The 14,383-nt window shown below is 60.7% G+C and overlaps 1 protein-coding gene and 1 pseudogene across 2 annotated transcripts; both read left to right on the top strand.

The window, feature by feature from the left end:
* The first annotated feature begins 354 nt into the window (after positions 1-354).
* ABCA7 lies at positions 355-8,406 on the top strand (annotated as a pseudogene). The gene has a single exon. A coding segment is annotated over exon 1 (8,052 nt).
* Positions 8,407-11,925: 3,519 nt separating this feature from the next.
* Positions 11,926-13,923, top strand: LINJ_15_0790 (hypothetical protein, unknown function; the record flags this gene model as incomplete). Its single annotated transcript, XM_001464376.1, has 1 exon — positions 11,926-13,923. One exon carries the CDS (start codon positions 11,926-11,928, stop codon positions 13,921-13,923), a length of 1,998 nt encoding a protein of 665 aa, XP_001464413.1.
* Positions 13,924-14,383: the final 460 nt, after the last annotated feature.

The following is a 14,383-nucleotide window of genomic DNA, read 5'->3' as shown; positions in this document are numbered from 1 at the left end:
TTCGCTTGTATTTCCGAAGACGCTGGCCGCCGTCGCGCGCCGGTCGAATCAACAACGCTAAGGAGCGAAGGACAGAACCCTGCGGTTGAAGTCCCGTTCGCACACCTGCCCCTGCCCCCCCCTCCCCCTTCGCTCCCTGGCTCACTGAGTTCCGCGTCTGCGTGTACGTTGTCCGCGGCCTCCTCCTGTTTGTCGGTTGGCGTGTTGGCCCAGCGGTACAGCTAGGCGCCTTTATTCTTTGGGGGGTATTTCTTTGTCTTTCTTTCGGGGTCTCCTCGGTTATCCCTAGCACACCCTCTCTGCAACCTTCCATCTGCACAGACTCACCGACGCCGCCGGACAGATAACGGCACGATGCAGCTGACGAGCAAAGGCAACAGGGACGCAGCCACTCGCCAGAGTGACGGTGGCGCAAAGACTGGCGCAGTCGCCGTGGCAGCTGCATGCCCTGAAGCCCCACCGTCCCCTCCGCTGCATAGCTATGTTTTTCCCACAGCGCAGGAGCTCGTCTCGCCGGCGGCGCCATTTAGTAGCAGTAAAAGTGAGGACGTGTTGGAGATCGAGACCCCCAACCCTGTCGCCGCAGCGGCAGGCGGTTGCCGTGCCGCTGCGGAGCGCCGTGCGTCACGAGTTCGCTTCTTGCTGGCATTGGAGCCATTCTTTGAGCCACGCTCGGCAGAGCCGAGCGACGGGCTTTGGAACCGCGCTGACGGCGACTCCGTGTCGTTAGGCCACAGCAACGAGCTGCACCGCACGCTCTCCGTGTCTGCAGCTCAGCTGGAGCCGTACAGCGTGATCACTAAGACCGGCGGCGTGCATATTTCGCGGTGGACACAGGTGCTGGCGCTGCTCCAGCGCACCGGGCAGCAGTACATGCGCCAGAAGCTGCTCATCATCGCCGAGGTCGTTTCGCCGCTGCTCTTTGTCGTTCTCCTGATCATCCTGAACGTCGCCTTCGGCACCGATTCCATCCCCGAGACCGTCTTCACCGCCCCTGTCGTGTACAGCTACCAGCTGAACTTGCACGACTACATGACGTATATTTGCTACAACGACACGACGCGACCGATCAACGGGCTGCACCCGTGCGCCCACCTTGAAGTTCCCTACTCGTGCGACGGCGACGAATCGGGAATTCCGGTGTACGGGTTGTGCTACCTTAGCGGCTTCAAGAAACCTGCGATGGTGGTGAAGCACTACGTAAACTCCCTCATGGGCATCATCATCTCGCTACCGTCCCTCGACTCAATCATCGTGCACCAGTGGATGGCCAAGAAGGCCGGCCTGGCCAAGGACTCCCGTTCCCGCACCGCTTTGGCGGCACTCTCGAGCATCGGCATCGGCTTGTCCGCCACGACTCGCTTCGACTCCATCTCATACTCGGGACTGCTGTACTTCGCCCCCGCGGCGAACACGCCGGCGGCGCTGATCGAGTACTTTCGCAAGCACTGCGCCATGTTCGAGTATGTCTACGGTGGTGTCTTCGACACGGTCGAAGAGGCGCACGCAGTCATAAAGGCCAACGGTTCAGATGAGGTTCTCAACTCCACCTGGGGCCTGATCATCGTCAACGACATTACAGATGGCTTTGATGTGCAAGTGCAGCTGCACAGCTCCGCGTTGCCGTCACTGTCGTCGCCGACAGTGTCGCTGGAGTTTCGCGGAGGCTTCACGTACGACGGCACCGACATGTTCCTCGCCTCTGGCTTTCTGTCGCTGCAGCAGATGTTGTACACGTACTTCTACGAGAGCAGGGCGGAGGCAGGAGCGCTAGCCAACCTCCACAACGGCGCGGTCAGTCCGTACACGTTCAAGGAGATCTACCCCGTCATCGCCTCCTACCCCACCATCGCCGCACATACGCCGTATCTGCTCTCGCTCTCCCCCTCTCTCGTCGCCCTCGTGATGGTGATGTCTCTCCTCTACCCCTTCGCTCAGGTGACCAAGCGCGTGGTGCTGGAGAAGGAACTGTGCATCCAGGAGTCCGTCTGTATTATGGGGCTGAGGCGCTCCTCCCTCTGGCTGAATTTTCTCTTGGTCATCTTCTTCGAGTATGTGCTCATCTCCATCCTTCTGACGGTGCTCCTGTGCGCCGTCGTCGCGCCGCGCTCGGACCCCTTCGCTGTCTTCATTATTCTGTTCGTGTACTCCCTCACTCTGATCCCGTTGTGCGGCCTCGTCTCTGCCTTCTTGAGCCGTGCTCGCATGGCGACGCTGGTGTCACCGCTGATCTACTTTGTCCTCTCGATGCCGATCTTCGCCATGGGCACGGCGAACCGCAGCATCGTCATCGGCCTGTCGCTTCTCTCCCCCACCGCACTCGCCTCACTTCTGACGGATGTCTTCATCGTCGAGGCGGGCGGCGGCTTTCAAATGCACCACTTCAAAAGCCCGCACTTCAACGCCGAGCCGTACCTCATCATGATCATCCTCGCGTGCGACTGTGTCCTTTACCTGCTGCTCATGATCTACCTCAATGCCGTGCTGCCGCAGGAGTGGGGTACCCGAAAGCACCCGCTCTTCTTCATCATCGAACCGTGGGTGTGGCTGAAGGACACCTGCGGCATCTGTCGCAGGAATGCTCAGCGTGGGAGTGCATCTGAGCCTGCCTCTGAGCCGACGGGGACGACAACGGCACTAGATGTCGTGAGGCTAACCAAGGAGCGGCACGAGAGCGGCACGGCGACGGCGACGTCACAGAAGCAGCAGCGACCCGGTGCTCTCGCCTTCGACCCCCGTATCAGTCGCGACTCCTCGACCGACGACGAGAAGAACATCGGTGTTCGCATCAGTCATCTCTGCAAGTACTTCCAGCGCAACGGCAAGCGTTTTGCGGCGGTGGACAACGTGTCGTGGAACATGTATCGTGGTGAGATCGCGGTGTTGCTGGGGCCGAACGGTGCTGGAAAGTCGACGACGATCAACATGATCACCGGCATGCTAGCCGCCGACAGCGGCGACTGCTTCATTGAAGGCCACTCGATAACCCAGAATGTGGCTGAAGCGCGGCACGAGATCGGCTACTGCCCGCAGCACAACATCCTGTGGCCTGACCTGACCTGTCGCGAGCACCTCGAGTTCTACGGCAAGATCAAGGGGCTGCGTGGGGCCGAACTGGAGGACGCCGTCGTGGACATTCTCCGTGCCGTCGACCTCGAGGAAAAGGTGGACGCTATTCCAGCGCAGATGTCGTGTGGCCAGAAGCGGAAGCTGTCCGTCGCAATCGCCTTTGTGGGTCGCAACCGCGTCGTCCTCCTCGACGAGCCAACCGCCGGCATGGACACGGCTGCGCGACGTCACACGTGGTCTCTTCTGCGCGCCATGACCCAGCACCATACGATTATGCTCACGACGCACTTCATGGACGAAGCGGACCTGCTTGGTGACAACATCGCCATTGTGACAGAGGGTGTGCTGCAGTGCGCCGGCAGCACCGCGTTCCTGCGCCAGTATGCTGGGGTCGGCTACACGCTTCGCTTCGATCTCACTCCCGTCCCGGCGCAGGAGGATGGCGATGCGGCGCGGCAGGCCAAGGTTGCTGCGGTGTGGGCTGAGCTTCATCAGCTCGTCATGTCGCACCTCCCGGATTCCACCTTGGTGCTGCAGACGGATGCGGAGGTGGTGTACCAGCTGCGACTCAGCACCGATGCCCGCCTGCCAGAGTTTTTGAAGGATATGGAGTCGCGCGGCAACCGGCAGCTGCACATCCGCGGATACGCGCTGCGGGCGCCGACGCTGGAGGATGTATTCATGCGTGTCGTCGAGCACCAGATTGCGCCATCTTCACAGGTGGCAGTGGTGCGTGCGGCGGACGAGGCGGCGGCGCGAGAGCAGGTCGCTGGCGAAAAAGACGGCGGCCGCACCAGCAGCGGCCCGCCTGCGGCCCCCTCGTCTCCGTTAGTGCACCATTTTGTGAACCGCCGCATGTCGCGGGCCTCGCTGCACTACCTCAACAACGAATCGACGCTGAACTATGGCAACAACGCGGAGCCGAGCGATGGCGATGAGTACCCGATGACGGACTTGGCGGCCGCGAGTCCCACACAACATCAGGCACCAAGTGACGTTGTCGGCGCGAGGTCGATGGCGGCCGCAGGACCCGACGGCGGCGACGCGGACGGGGTACATATCGCCGGTGTCCCCGAGAACAACAACGCGAGCGTCACGGGACTGCGGCAACGGGAGAGTCGCAGCAGAAGCCCTAACTACCACGAGAACGCCGATGGCGCCCCGAGCTTTTCGGCCCAATTCCCGCAGGAGGTCGTTGGCTCGGAGGACTTTTGTGCGGTGGCAAACAGGCCACTTGCCGGTCCTGCGCCGTCGGTGCGGAGGACCACCACCGCCGCACTGACGGCGCAGCAGCAGCAGCGCCAGGGAAGCACCACAACGGACGTCTCCCATAGTGGCATCCCCGGGGTGGCCACAGTGGCGGCTCGCGTCCACCGTCCAGACAGAGTGCCCTGCCCTCCGCTCTCAGAGGCCATGGTGAGCGAAAGCGCCGCGCAAACAAGCGCTGCCCCCGTCCCCACCACCACCGCCGCCGCAGCAGCAGCAGGGACGAACCCGAGTGTTCGCAGCGAAGCCTTCCTCTACAAGCTGGTCACCGACCATCACCTCACCAAGGTCTGGGAGTCGCGGCAGACATCGCAGCGCTGGCACCTGTGGGGGCTGCAGCTGCGCGGTATGATGTACAAGCGCTTCTTCTGCGCCATACGCGACCCTCGCATGCACTTCTTTCAGATTGTCTGCCCGATCCTCTGTATCTTCCTGGCGATGTCGCTGCAGCTGGTGGAGGGCGGCACCGAAGGGACGCTGTACCTCTCGCCCTCCGTTTTTGACGTGGAGTCGGCGATGCAGGTGTCGGGCTGCACAAACTACATGGGGGATGTGGCGCGCATGCACGAGTATGGGCACAACTTTAGCAAGGTGTCCTTCAGTGACCCCAACTTCGTCAGCTCAACGGATATGTCCAGTGAGCTGCTTGACACGTGGTTCACTCACAGCCGCAACCGCTTCATGAGCCTGCAGTGCGGCGACCCCGACGTACAGCTGTATCTGACCTTCTTCTACCAGGATGTCATCGGCACGCGGCAAGTCAGCACGCTTCTATACAACACGTCCTCGCGCAACAGTCTTCCGATTGCGATGCACATGATGTACGCCATAGCGTACTTTGGCGCCCTCGGTACGAGCGCTGATGCGGCCGCGGCCACCTACACGATGAGCCTGACAGGGCTGCCACAGGATGCGAAGGCTACGCAGGCAACAAGCGCCATCTCCAGCATTCTCATCGGCACTGTTTTCCTGATCCCGCTCACATTCCTGCCAGCTAATCCGGTGGCGTGGGTGGCAAAGGAGTACGAGTCACGCGCGCGGCACCTGCAGACGGCCTCGGGGCTCTTCTACCTCGTTTACTGGATCGGCAATTTCCTGTTCGACTTCACCGCCTACGTCGTGTCCATGATCTTCATCGTCGTCACCTTTCTTATCTTCCGGCGCTGGGAGTACGTCGGCTGCGAGACGATCGGGGCCACGATTGCCTCCTTCTCCACGTACGGTGTTTGCTACTGCTGGTGCTCCTACATGGTGAGTTTTGCCTTTACGGAGCACACGACGGCGCAGATCGTCGTGCTGGGCGTGAGCTTCCTCACCGGATTCCTGTGCGTTATGCTGGTGTTCGTGTTGAGCCTGCTCGAAAAAACGCTCTCGGCGTCGAACACGCTGCGGTGGGTCTTCCGCTTGCTGCCGCCCTACTCCATTGGTGAGGTGATCCTCAACCTGGCGCTGCTGGAGCAGAAGAAGATGACGGACCCGTCCTTGGCCGCGTGGAGCATGTCCATCACAGGCTGGCCTGTCATCTACATGGCCGTCGAGGCCCCCATCTTCGCCGCCATCACGCTGCTCTGGGACCACCCCAACCGGCGCGCGGTCGTCGACCAACTCAGTGTTTGGTGGGCTGCGCGGAGGTGCCGCTGTTGCGGTGGCTCTCGGTGCTGGCGTCATCGCACGCAAAAGGCGGATCGACGAGGCCGGCGGGCAACGATGCCTGACGCCGTTGCCGTCGCAGTGGATGGCACCAGCGCTACGCCTGTGAGCGCCGCTGCGGCGTCGCCCGGGGCCCCACCTCCAAGCGCTGTGTCGCCCATTCTGCGAAGCCACGACAATGGCTCCCCGGCCAACGGCGCCAATGAGACGGCGGAGGTGGCGGGCACGGGGACGAGTGCGCTGATGCAAGGCGCACCGCCGCGGGCCAAAGTCATTGTCCCAGACCCCTCTCGTTCTCCACACAAGGAATGGGGAGAGGAGCCGGTGGCGTCGAATGCGACCCCGCTGCCCATGACCCCGATTTCAGCTGCTGACGCAATCGTGGGAGGCGGTGTCGTGGGGTTGACTGGGCCCACGCGGATGGGTGTTACAGGGGCACAGCAGAGTCAGCAACAGCTGATGAGTGGTCGGTCTGTGAGCAACCGGACAAACAGTGCCACGCTGCCCGAGATGATCTACCCGCCGCCGCGCTGGTGCAAGGCGGAGGTGCTGCGGCGGCGGCAGGAGGAGGACAGCGACGTCGAGGAGGAACGCGGCGCTGTCTACCAGGCCGAGCGGCAGCACTTTGCTGAGCAGACGGCGCTGTCCATCAGAGCTGCCTCCTCGCGCCGCCACTCACGCCAGCCGACGGGCAGCGACAGCAAGGAGAAGTGCCAAAAAGAGGCTGAGCCGACGGTGGCGTCGTGTGATGCCGTGCGTCTTGTCGATCTTCGCAAGGTCTACCGCGCGCCGCGGAAGGTGGCAGTGAGTGCGCTAACGCTCAGCATCATGCACGGCGAGGTATTCGGCTTCCTCGGAACGAACGGTGCGGGCAAGAGCTCCGCCCTATCCATCATCACGCAGGAGCAGCTGCCAACGAGCGGCCGTGCGTATGTGTGCGGCAACGATGTGGTGCGCGAGAGCCGCCGCGCTGCTCGGTGTCTTGGGTACTGCCCGCAGCTCGACGCATGTCTCGACCTGCTCACTGTGACGGAGCACCTGCTTCTCTACGCCATGGTGCGCGGTGTGCCCGTCGGGCAGCTGGAAAGCCTCGTCACGAGCCTCCTGATCATCTGCAACCTCACGCAGTACCGTCATGCCTCCGCTAGGCAGCTCTCCAGCGGCAATCGGCGCAAGCTGAGTGTGGCCATCGCGCTGATCGGCGCACCCAAGGTGTTGTGCCTGGACGAACCAACCTCCGGCATGGACCCGCTGGCGCGGCAGCTGCTCTGGCGTGCGATCGATCGCGTCTCTCGCAAATGCTGCATCATTCTCACGACGCACCACCTGGATGAGGTCGAAGCCCTCGCGGACTGCGTCGGCATCATGGTGGACGGTGGTCTACGCTGCTTCGGTGACATGCCGCACTTGAAGCACAAGTACGCCGGGAATGCGTATGAGCTGACGCTGCGCGTGTCGCCGGGGGCGCGTCGGTGCGCGCAGAAGCGCCGCGAAGAGCAGCGTCAGCGCCCCGCGGCGGAGGCTGGTGTCTCACCGGTGGCGGACTGCCAACGGTCAAACGCAAGTACTGCACACGGCCTGAGCAACAAAAACCAGGGCAGCACAATCAACTCCGCGCTGGGTCGTCGCATGTCCACCTCCTACGCCGGCAAAGACCTCATCGACACCTCCGACGACATCTTTCAGTTCATGCTCAAGGCATTCCCATCGGCGCTGCTCATCGAAGTCTTCAACAACGAGCGGTACATCTACACTCTGCCAGCGACCCGCGACGTGGCGGACGCCATGCAGCAGCTCCTGCAGCAGCAGCGAAGCCAGCGCAGTATGCAGCTTGTGCAGACGCCGTTAGTCAGCGCGAAGAACTATGTCGGTCAGCACAGCGCCATGAGCACAGCCAAAAAGTCGCCGCCGATCGTGCGTCTGTCCGAGGTGTTTGAGACACTCCGGGCCGCGCAGGCGGAGCTGGGTATCACAGAGTACAGCGTGTCGCAAGTGTCACTCGAGCAGCTGTTCCTGCGCGTGTGTAGCGCCGAGGAAACACTCAATCAAGACCGCCGCCACAACCGCGCCAGCGCCGCCTCCCCAACTAGTCAGTCTACAACCTTCGTCGTCAACTCAAACACGTGCAGCGGTGTGACCCCTCATGGCCATCTACTGCAGCGACAGGGCAGCCGCGCGTCTTTCATTGCGCGGAGCTCGGCCGCAGCGATGAGTGATAGCGGTGCGTCGCCGTCACGGCGTCGGCTGAGTATGCCGTCATACGGCAGTCTTCCTGGCGGCACGACGGCGCCACGTGTGACCTTCGCCGAGTACCGCCGTCAACGCGCCTTGTGGCGACTTCGCACTGAGGCCGCTGAGCCGCACCTTACCCCGTCGAAGCAGCAGCGGGTGGCACAGCCGGATCATTAGACCACGCCTTGAGACGTGGCGAGGGAGAAAGAGACAGACACGTGTGATCGGGCTACGGCTGTTGATACGCACATGCGGCCGAAAAAAAATGTGCATATGTGTATACATGTGTATAGCATATATATATATATATATATGTGTGTGTGTGTATATACGTGTGTCTGCCGCGTTACTCTCTCTGTGTATGGTATATATGTATATATATATATATATGTATATGTATATATGCATGTGCATGTGCATGTGCATGTGCATGTGTGTATGATGGTGCCCCTCTTTGCCTTTCTTCGCGTGCGGCTTCTCTCTTTCTCTCTCTCTGAGTGTGCGTATGTGTGTCGCTTTTCTCCGACACGCCTCCTGCGTTCGGCCGCTCCGTTTCCCTTCTGGTTTTCCGATACCTCTCTTCTGCCCTTTTCCCAGCCAGGACACACAGGGAGGGAAGGGGGACACACACACACACACCTCATAATGCGTGGTATCCCAGGGTCTCCCGTACACCTCCCCTCCCCCCCCCACACATACATACATACATCGTCTGTGGGGAGCAGCTTGAAGTGCTTACCAGATAGAGGACTCAGAGCGCCTCATCGCTGCTGATGCCGGCGGTGGGATCCCGGACGGTGCAGCGGGTGGGTGGGCAGAGCTTGGGTCAGGGGCGGTGCTCAGACGACTGGGCCGGCACCCTGCTGTAACGCACGTGCCGGCGGCTGCTTGAGACCAGGCGATGTGGGGCCTATGAGACGGGCTGGGGTTGGACGCCGGTTGTATGGCAAAGAATGCGCACACGTTGGAGCAAAAAAAAAATGGGGGAAAAAAACAACATCCGCGATGCGGTTTCGGTACTCTCTCTCTCCGCCCACACACGCATACGCCAACCGCCCAGCCCTGTCAACCTTTCTGTCTCTCAGAGAGTAGACGAGTCGGCTGTCCTCTCTCGGTTCTCTACACCATCTCTCTCTCTCCCTCTGTGTGCCCTACTCTCCATTTATCGGGTTTTTGCTCGGTCTCGTCCGCTGGAAGAAGGAACTGGCAACGAAGGCGACGACGCGCAGACACTCGCACTCACGGATACAGCAACAGGCCCCCTCGATCGACCTTGTTTTTTTTTGAAAGTACACAGCAGCGGTTGTAGCGGTGGTGGTAATTGTGGTGCATCACCGCGCACACACCAGACATCCACACATACACCCGCGCATACCTACGCGTGTCCCCCAGCGCCGAAAGAGGAGGACGAGCATACGACAAGGGGTTTCTTGTGGGTGAGAAAGCGGAGACACGCATATCCAAGATATTGCGTCTGCCCCCCTCCCCCTCATCCCTCCCTCTCATCCTCTGGAAAGAACAAAACAAAGGGAGAAGAGCATCGCAAAAAAAAAAAGAGGCAGCCGTGAAAGAAGGCGGTAGCGAGCCCGAAGGTTTCGGGAACGTTTGACCCGCCGCATCCTCCTCCTTCCCTGACCTCGATCTTTCTCTGTGCGTAGGCGTTAACAGTTTTGTGGCGCTGTCTGTGCGCGTGTAGCCATCATTCGTTCAGCCAGTCTGCGCTAGAGCAGTGACGACTTGCCATCGCAAAGGCAATCGATAAGTGGAGATTTTCAACGCGCAGAAGAGCGTGGGTGAAGACGGCAGCCGCCACAGCAACACAAACTTGAAGTCATTGACCAACGACGAGGCCGCGTGACAACAAAAAGAAGGGTGTGGCGATCGTGCGCCGCCAATAACGCGTCTGCACGCACAAGTACGCACACGCTGATACACGGACACCTTCTTGTTTTCCTTTGTTTTCCATCCTTTTTTGTTGGGTAGGGGAGGTGAGGTTGCCGACCTTCTGGCGTCCCGCAAAACACCTCAGATGGAGCGAGACGTGCACTGAGACGCAGACCGAGAGATCCACGTATACGCTGCACACACAGCCTTTGCGTGTGTCTGTGAACTCGTACACACATACACAACCTCCTATTCTTGTCTTTGCTTGTTTGCTCTGGTACTTCCCCCTCTCTCACTCTTCGAAATATTCGTTCTCTTCCCTGTGTTCTTGTGTTTATGTTGGGCGCACGCATACATGAATGTGTGAGTGCGTACAGAAAGAGAGTACATACATATACACATGCATGCACGTCTGTCTGTGAATACTGGGGTTCTCGCTTCTCTCCATCGTACCTTTGTCCTTTTTTGTTATTTTTTCATTCTCGTTCTCGTCGTTATTTTCTTCGCGTAGATCCCATTCGGTATCCCCCGAGAGACCTCTCGCGCTCTCCTTCCTGTGTTCTGAGCTGCCCCTGTCTCTCTCTCTTTCCTCATCCTTTGCGTGCGTGTATGTGTGCGCGCGTTCCCCCCCCCATCCCCCTCGTACATTGGTGCTCTTCATTTCGTTATCTGTGTTTTATGGTTTCCTTGCCTTCTCCACCCCCTCCCCCATCTGCCATTACGCGTGCCTCCCTTTCCTGTGCGTGCGTACAGTGCGTTCTTGGTTGTGGTTACGCCTTGCTCTTCGTTTACCGACTTGCTCCCGCTCGCTCTCTTTTCTTTGCTGTTCGCCGTTGCGGCAAGGGTGTGTCCCGTGCGTGTGCGTGTGCAGTGGTGTGCGTGATGGGTCTGCACCGCTCTTGATACCCAAGCACCTCTTTGCGCGTCACCCTATACTGCCCTTTTCTGCCTTTTCTGCCTTCGCTTCTTACCCGTGCGCGTGGCCGTTTGCTGTTGTTGTCTCTATTCTTCGACACGCACCACCTTCCCCCAGTCTCATTACCCCCGCCCCGTCTTCCCATCTCATCCTTCTCCTTCCTCCTCTACGCACCCCCAACGTCCTTACTTCTTTGGCCATCCTTTCTCTCTGTTTTCATCTTTTCCATCAGTACACTTCCCACACCACCACAACCACCACCCGTCCCGCCTGCCTGCCTCGCCGTCCCTCTCGCTAGCGCCTCCCTAGCCCACCCACACCATCCATCCTCTCCCCTCTGTCTTCCTCCTCCTCCTCTCGACTTCTTTTTCGTGTTTGATCTCTTCCTTGCGCGTTTGCGTTTCTCTACGATTCGCGCCTCCCTTCCTCCCCTCCTCCACAGCCCCCCCCCCGTGGCACCTTGCCTCTCCTCGTTTTGTGGTTCGCCGCTGCGTCGTCGATTGCGTCACGCTACGCATCCCTCTCTCTTCTTTCGTATTCGTTCTCCGCCATCATCATCGGCGCAACGAAATCGTTTCGAGCTGTGTGCACGTGTGTGTGTGTGTGTGTGTCACATCCAGTGTTTCTCTTGTCGTTCCTTTTCCTTCGTGGGTTTGTTTTCTGCTTCTCCTCCGTCCTGCCTTTGTCTGCGTAGCCGCCATCCCTCGCACAGGAGGTGATCAGCCCATCCTTTGCCGTTGTCTGCCTGTGTGTGTGCATGTGCGTGTGCTCCCTTTCTTTCCCTGTGTCTTTCTCTCATCGCCACAGAGAGAGAGACAAGAAGGTCGAGGACGGGGCGTTGGTCCGGCAGCTTGAGGTACAAAGAAGGCGGGAAAGCACGGCTCCAAGGACGTTGTGCAACGCAGGCGATGATGTCCTTTCCTCGCGATGACTGCGGCAGCAGCAGCAGCAGCAGCAGTAGCATGCCGGCCGCCCCGCCCCAGCAGCGACAGCATCACCTGCTGCAACAGCAACCGCACCCTGCACAGATGCCGACGGCGCCGTCGCAAGAGCATGTGCAGTACTCCATCTCTCCCGGGCCATACAACTCCTCTACCGCAGCCACCATCCTTACTGCTGATCAGCACCAGCAATGTGACCTCCAGCAGCGTCTGCTTCAGCATAAGCCGCCCGCCGTGAACATGTACACCCCCACCTCGGCGAGCCTTGTGGATGTGGGTGGCCCTCTCGGTGCGCAGTCCGCCATGACATCCATGCAACAGCAACAGCACCACCATGTCGTTCCTTCCCTGTCAAAGCATTCGTCCTTGTCGGAGCTGAACAACCCGAACGCAATACAGCTGCACGGACTTCTCCCCGAAACTAGCGCCGCCGCCAGCGTACCTGGTCTCTTCCTGACGGCGCCGACTTCTTCGTCGCCTGCGCACCGTCGACCCAGTGTGCTGAACAGTAACGACAACAGCGGTCCCAGCACCAGCAGCCCCCTCCCCCTGGCCCAGCGACTGCAGCCTGCTTTTGTGGACACGACGTCGTCGGCGTCGATCTTGTCCTCCTCCTCTCCAGATCCGCAGCAGCTGCACAGAACGGCGGCCATCACGCCCTTCACCACGTGTCCCCCTCTGGCACACAGAGCGCCGCCTCCGGTAGCCGCCTATCCCGCCTCTCCACACTCGCCAGCTGGCTACGGTAGCGGCGGCATCCCCTCACCCCTCCAACAGCACCAGCACCAGCAACTGCACTTTCTCTCTGTTGGGGCTAACGCTGCAGCACCAGAAGGCCTGGTGCACTTCGCCGCCTCCACCGCTCCCCCGTCGCTTCCCTCGCCGGGAGCAGTCGCGACACCGACCACGGCAACAGCGACGAGTCTCAGTGTGCTGGCGGGCCTTGACGACCTACAGCAGGCACATGAGCGACCCTTTCGTTTCAAAGTGCTGCCGCCGCCGCCGACGTTTGACGGGTTCCTCATGCTGTGGGAGACGAACGCGTCTGATCGGCGCTCTTCTGGAGCCACGACGATGGGCGAGGACACGAGCAGCAACAGCATCACGCAGCAGCAGCAGAGGATCGCCCATGGAGGCGGCCACAGCCGTGGCGGAGCTGCTCCAGCGATGGAGCGAGGCGACGTGGAGGCGGTGCTGCGAGCGTCTACCAGTGAGCGTGCCGAACCCCGCCGGTCTGCCAGCGATTTCGGCGCCTTGAGTGCTGCCGAAGACGACGGGGCCTCGGACGGCGCCGCGCCGTGCAAGGCAGCTGCAGCAGTCGATGTGCACGATAAAACCCGCATCAGCGGCGAGTCCGGCCAAAGCACACCAGAGCGGCGTGCCATGGTCGCCCAGTACCGCCAAATCCTCGAGCGATGGTGGGCGTACATGGTGATTTTCGCGAGTAAGCCGGAAGTGCGGCAACGGCTGGGCAACATGCGTCTGTGTCCGTCTTTCGCGGATGCACATCAGGCGGCAGCAGCAGCCTCACCGGTCGGAAGTGGGAGTGGGGTGCTTGATGGTGTGCCGACGGACGCTTGGCAAACTAATGTGCTCACCGCACCCGCGGCGTCAGCGGACCCGTTTATAGCAGAGGAAGTTGTCCTGCAGGCCTGGTCGACGCTACTGCTACAGTGGTGGGAAGAAACGAAGCAGCGCCGTCTTCCTCGGCGGAGTCGTCACGGGGCACCGCGCCGAGGAGCACCCCCAACTCGAATGGACGACGACGGAGTGGACAGCACCAGAAGCGGCAACGAGAGGCGCGACGCCGCGTCATCGGAAAGTGTGCACTCCTACGAACTGCCGAGCGCCGAGGAAGGGCGCCTCACCCGATCGCTGCCGCCGCCTGACCACGACGTCCTCCTGCACTTTGACTTCACGATCCCGTCTGCGTCAAGCAGCCAAGCGGACAGCTTGCAGTTGTGAGCGGAGGGCAGGTGCGAGAAGACAAGACGTTGCTGCCGCTCTGTGCCCTTCGGGAGTAATGCTTTCGCACTCACAGCGTCATTGTGTTCCAACCCGTTGCGCAACTTATCGCCGTCGCATCTGTGCGTGTGTGCATCCGAGTGTGCATGGGTGAGCATCTGGTGCCCAGCCACTCGGCAAGCGTACTGCGCCCTTCCTGTAGCACAGCACACCGCTGCTGTCTTTTCAATGCCTGTTTGTTCGCCAGCCGCACTGCCGCCCAACCCAAATCAAGCGTGGAGCTGCCTTACCACAGCAAGCGCCGTCATGCGCCGCGGTTGAGCGGACCAGGTGTCCCTCAGTCAACCATAAAACGCCACCCCAGCGGCGGCCACGTGCGTCTTTTGAGAAAACCCAACCGCAGAGTTTCGTGGTGGCCAAGCCCTCCGCCGACCAGTGCACGCCTTCGCCTCGCAACAAC

Source organism: Leishmania infantum, chromosome 15 (genome assembly GCF_000002875.2).
Source record: "Leishmania infantum JPCM5 genome chromosome 15".
Classification (NCBI taxonomy): domain Eukaryota; phylum Euglenozoa; class Kinetoplastea; order Trypanosomatida; family Trypanosomatidae; genus Leishmania; species Leishmania infantum.
This window is presented reverse-complemented; position numbering and strand designations above follow the sequence as displayed.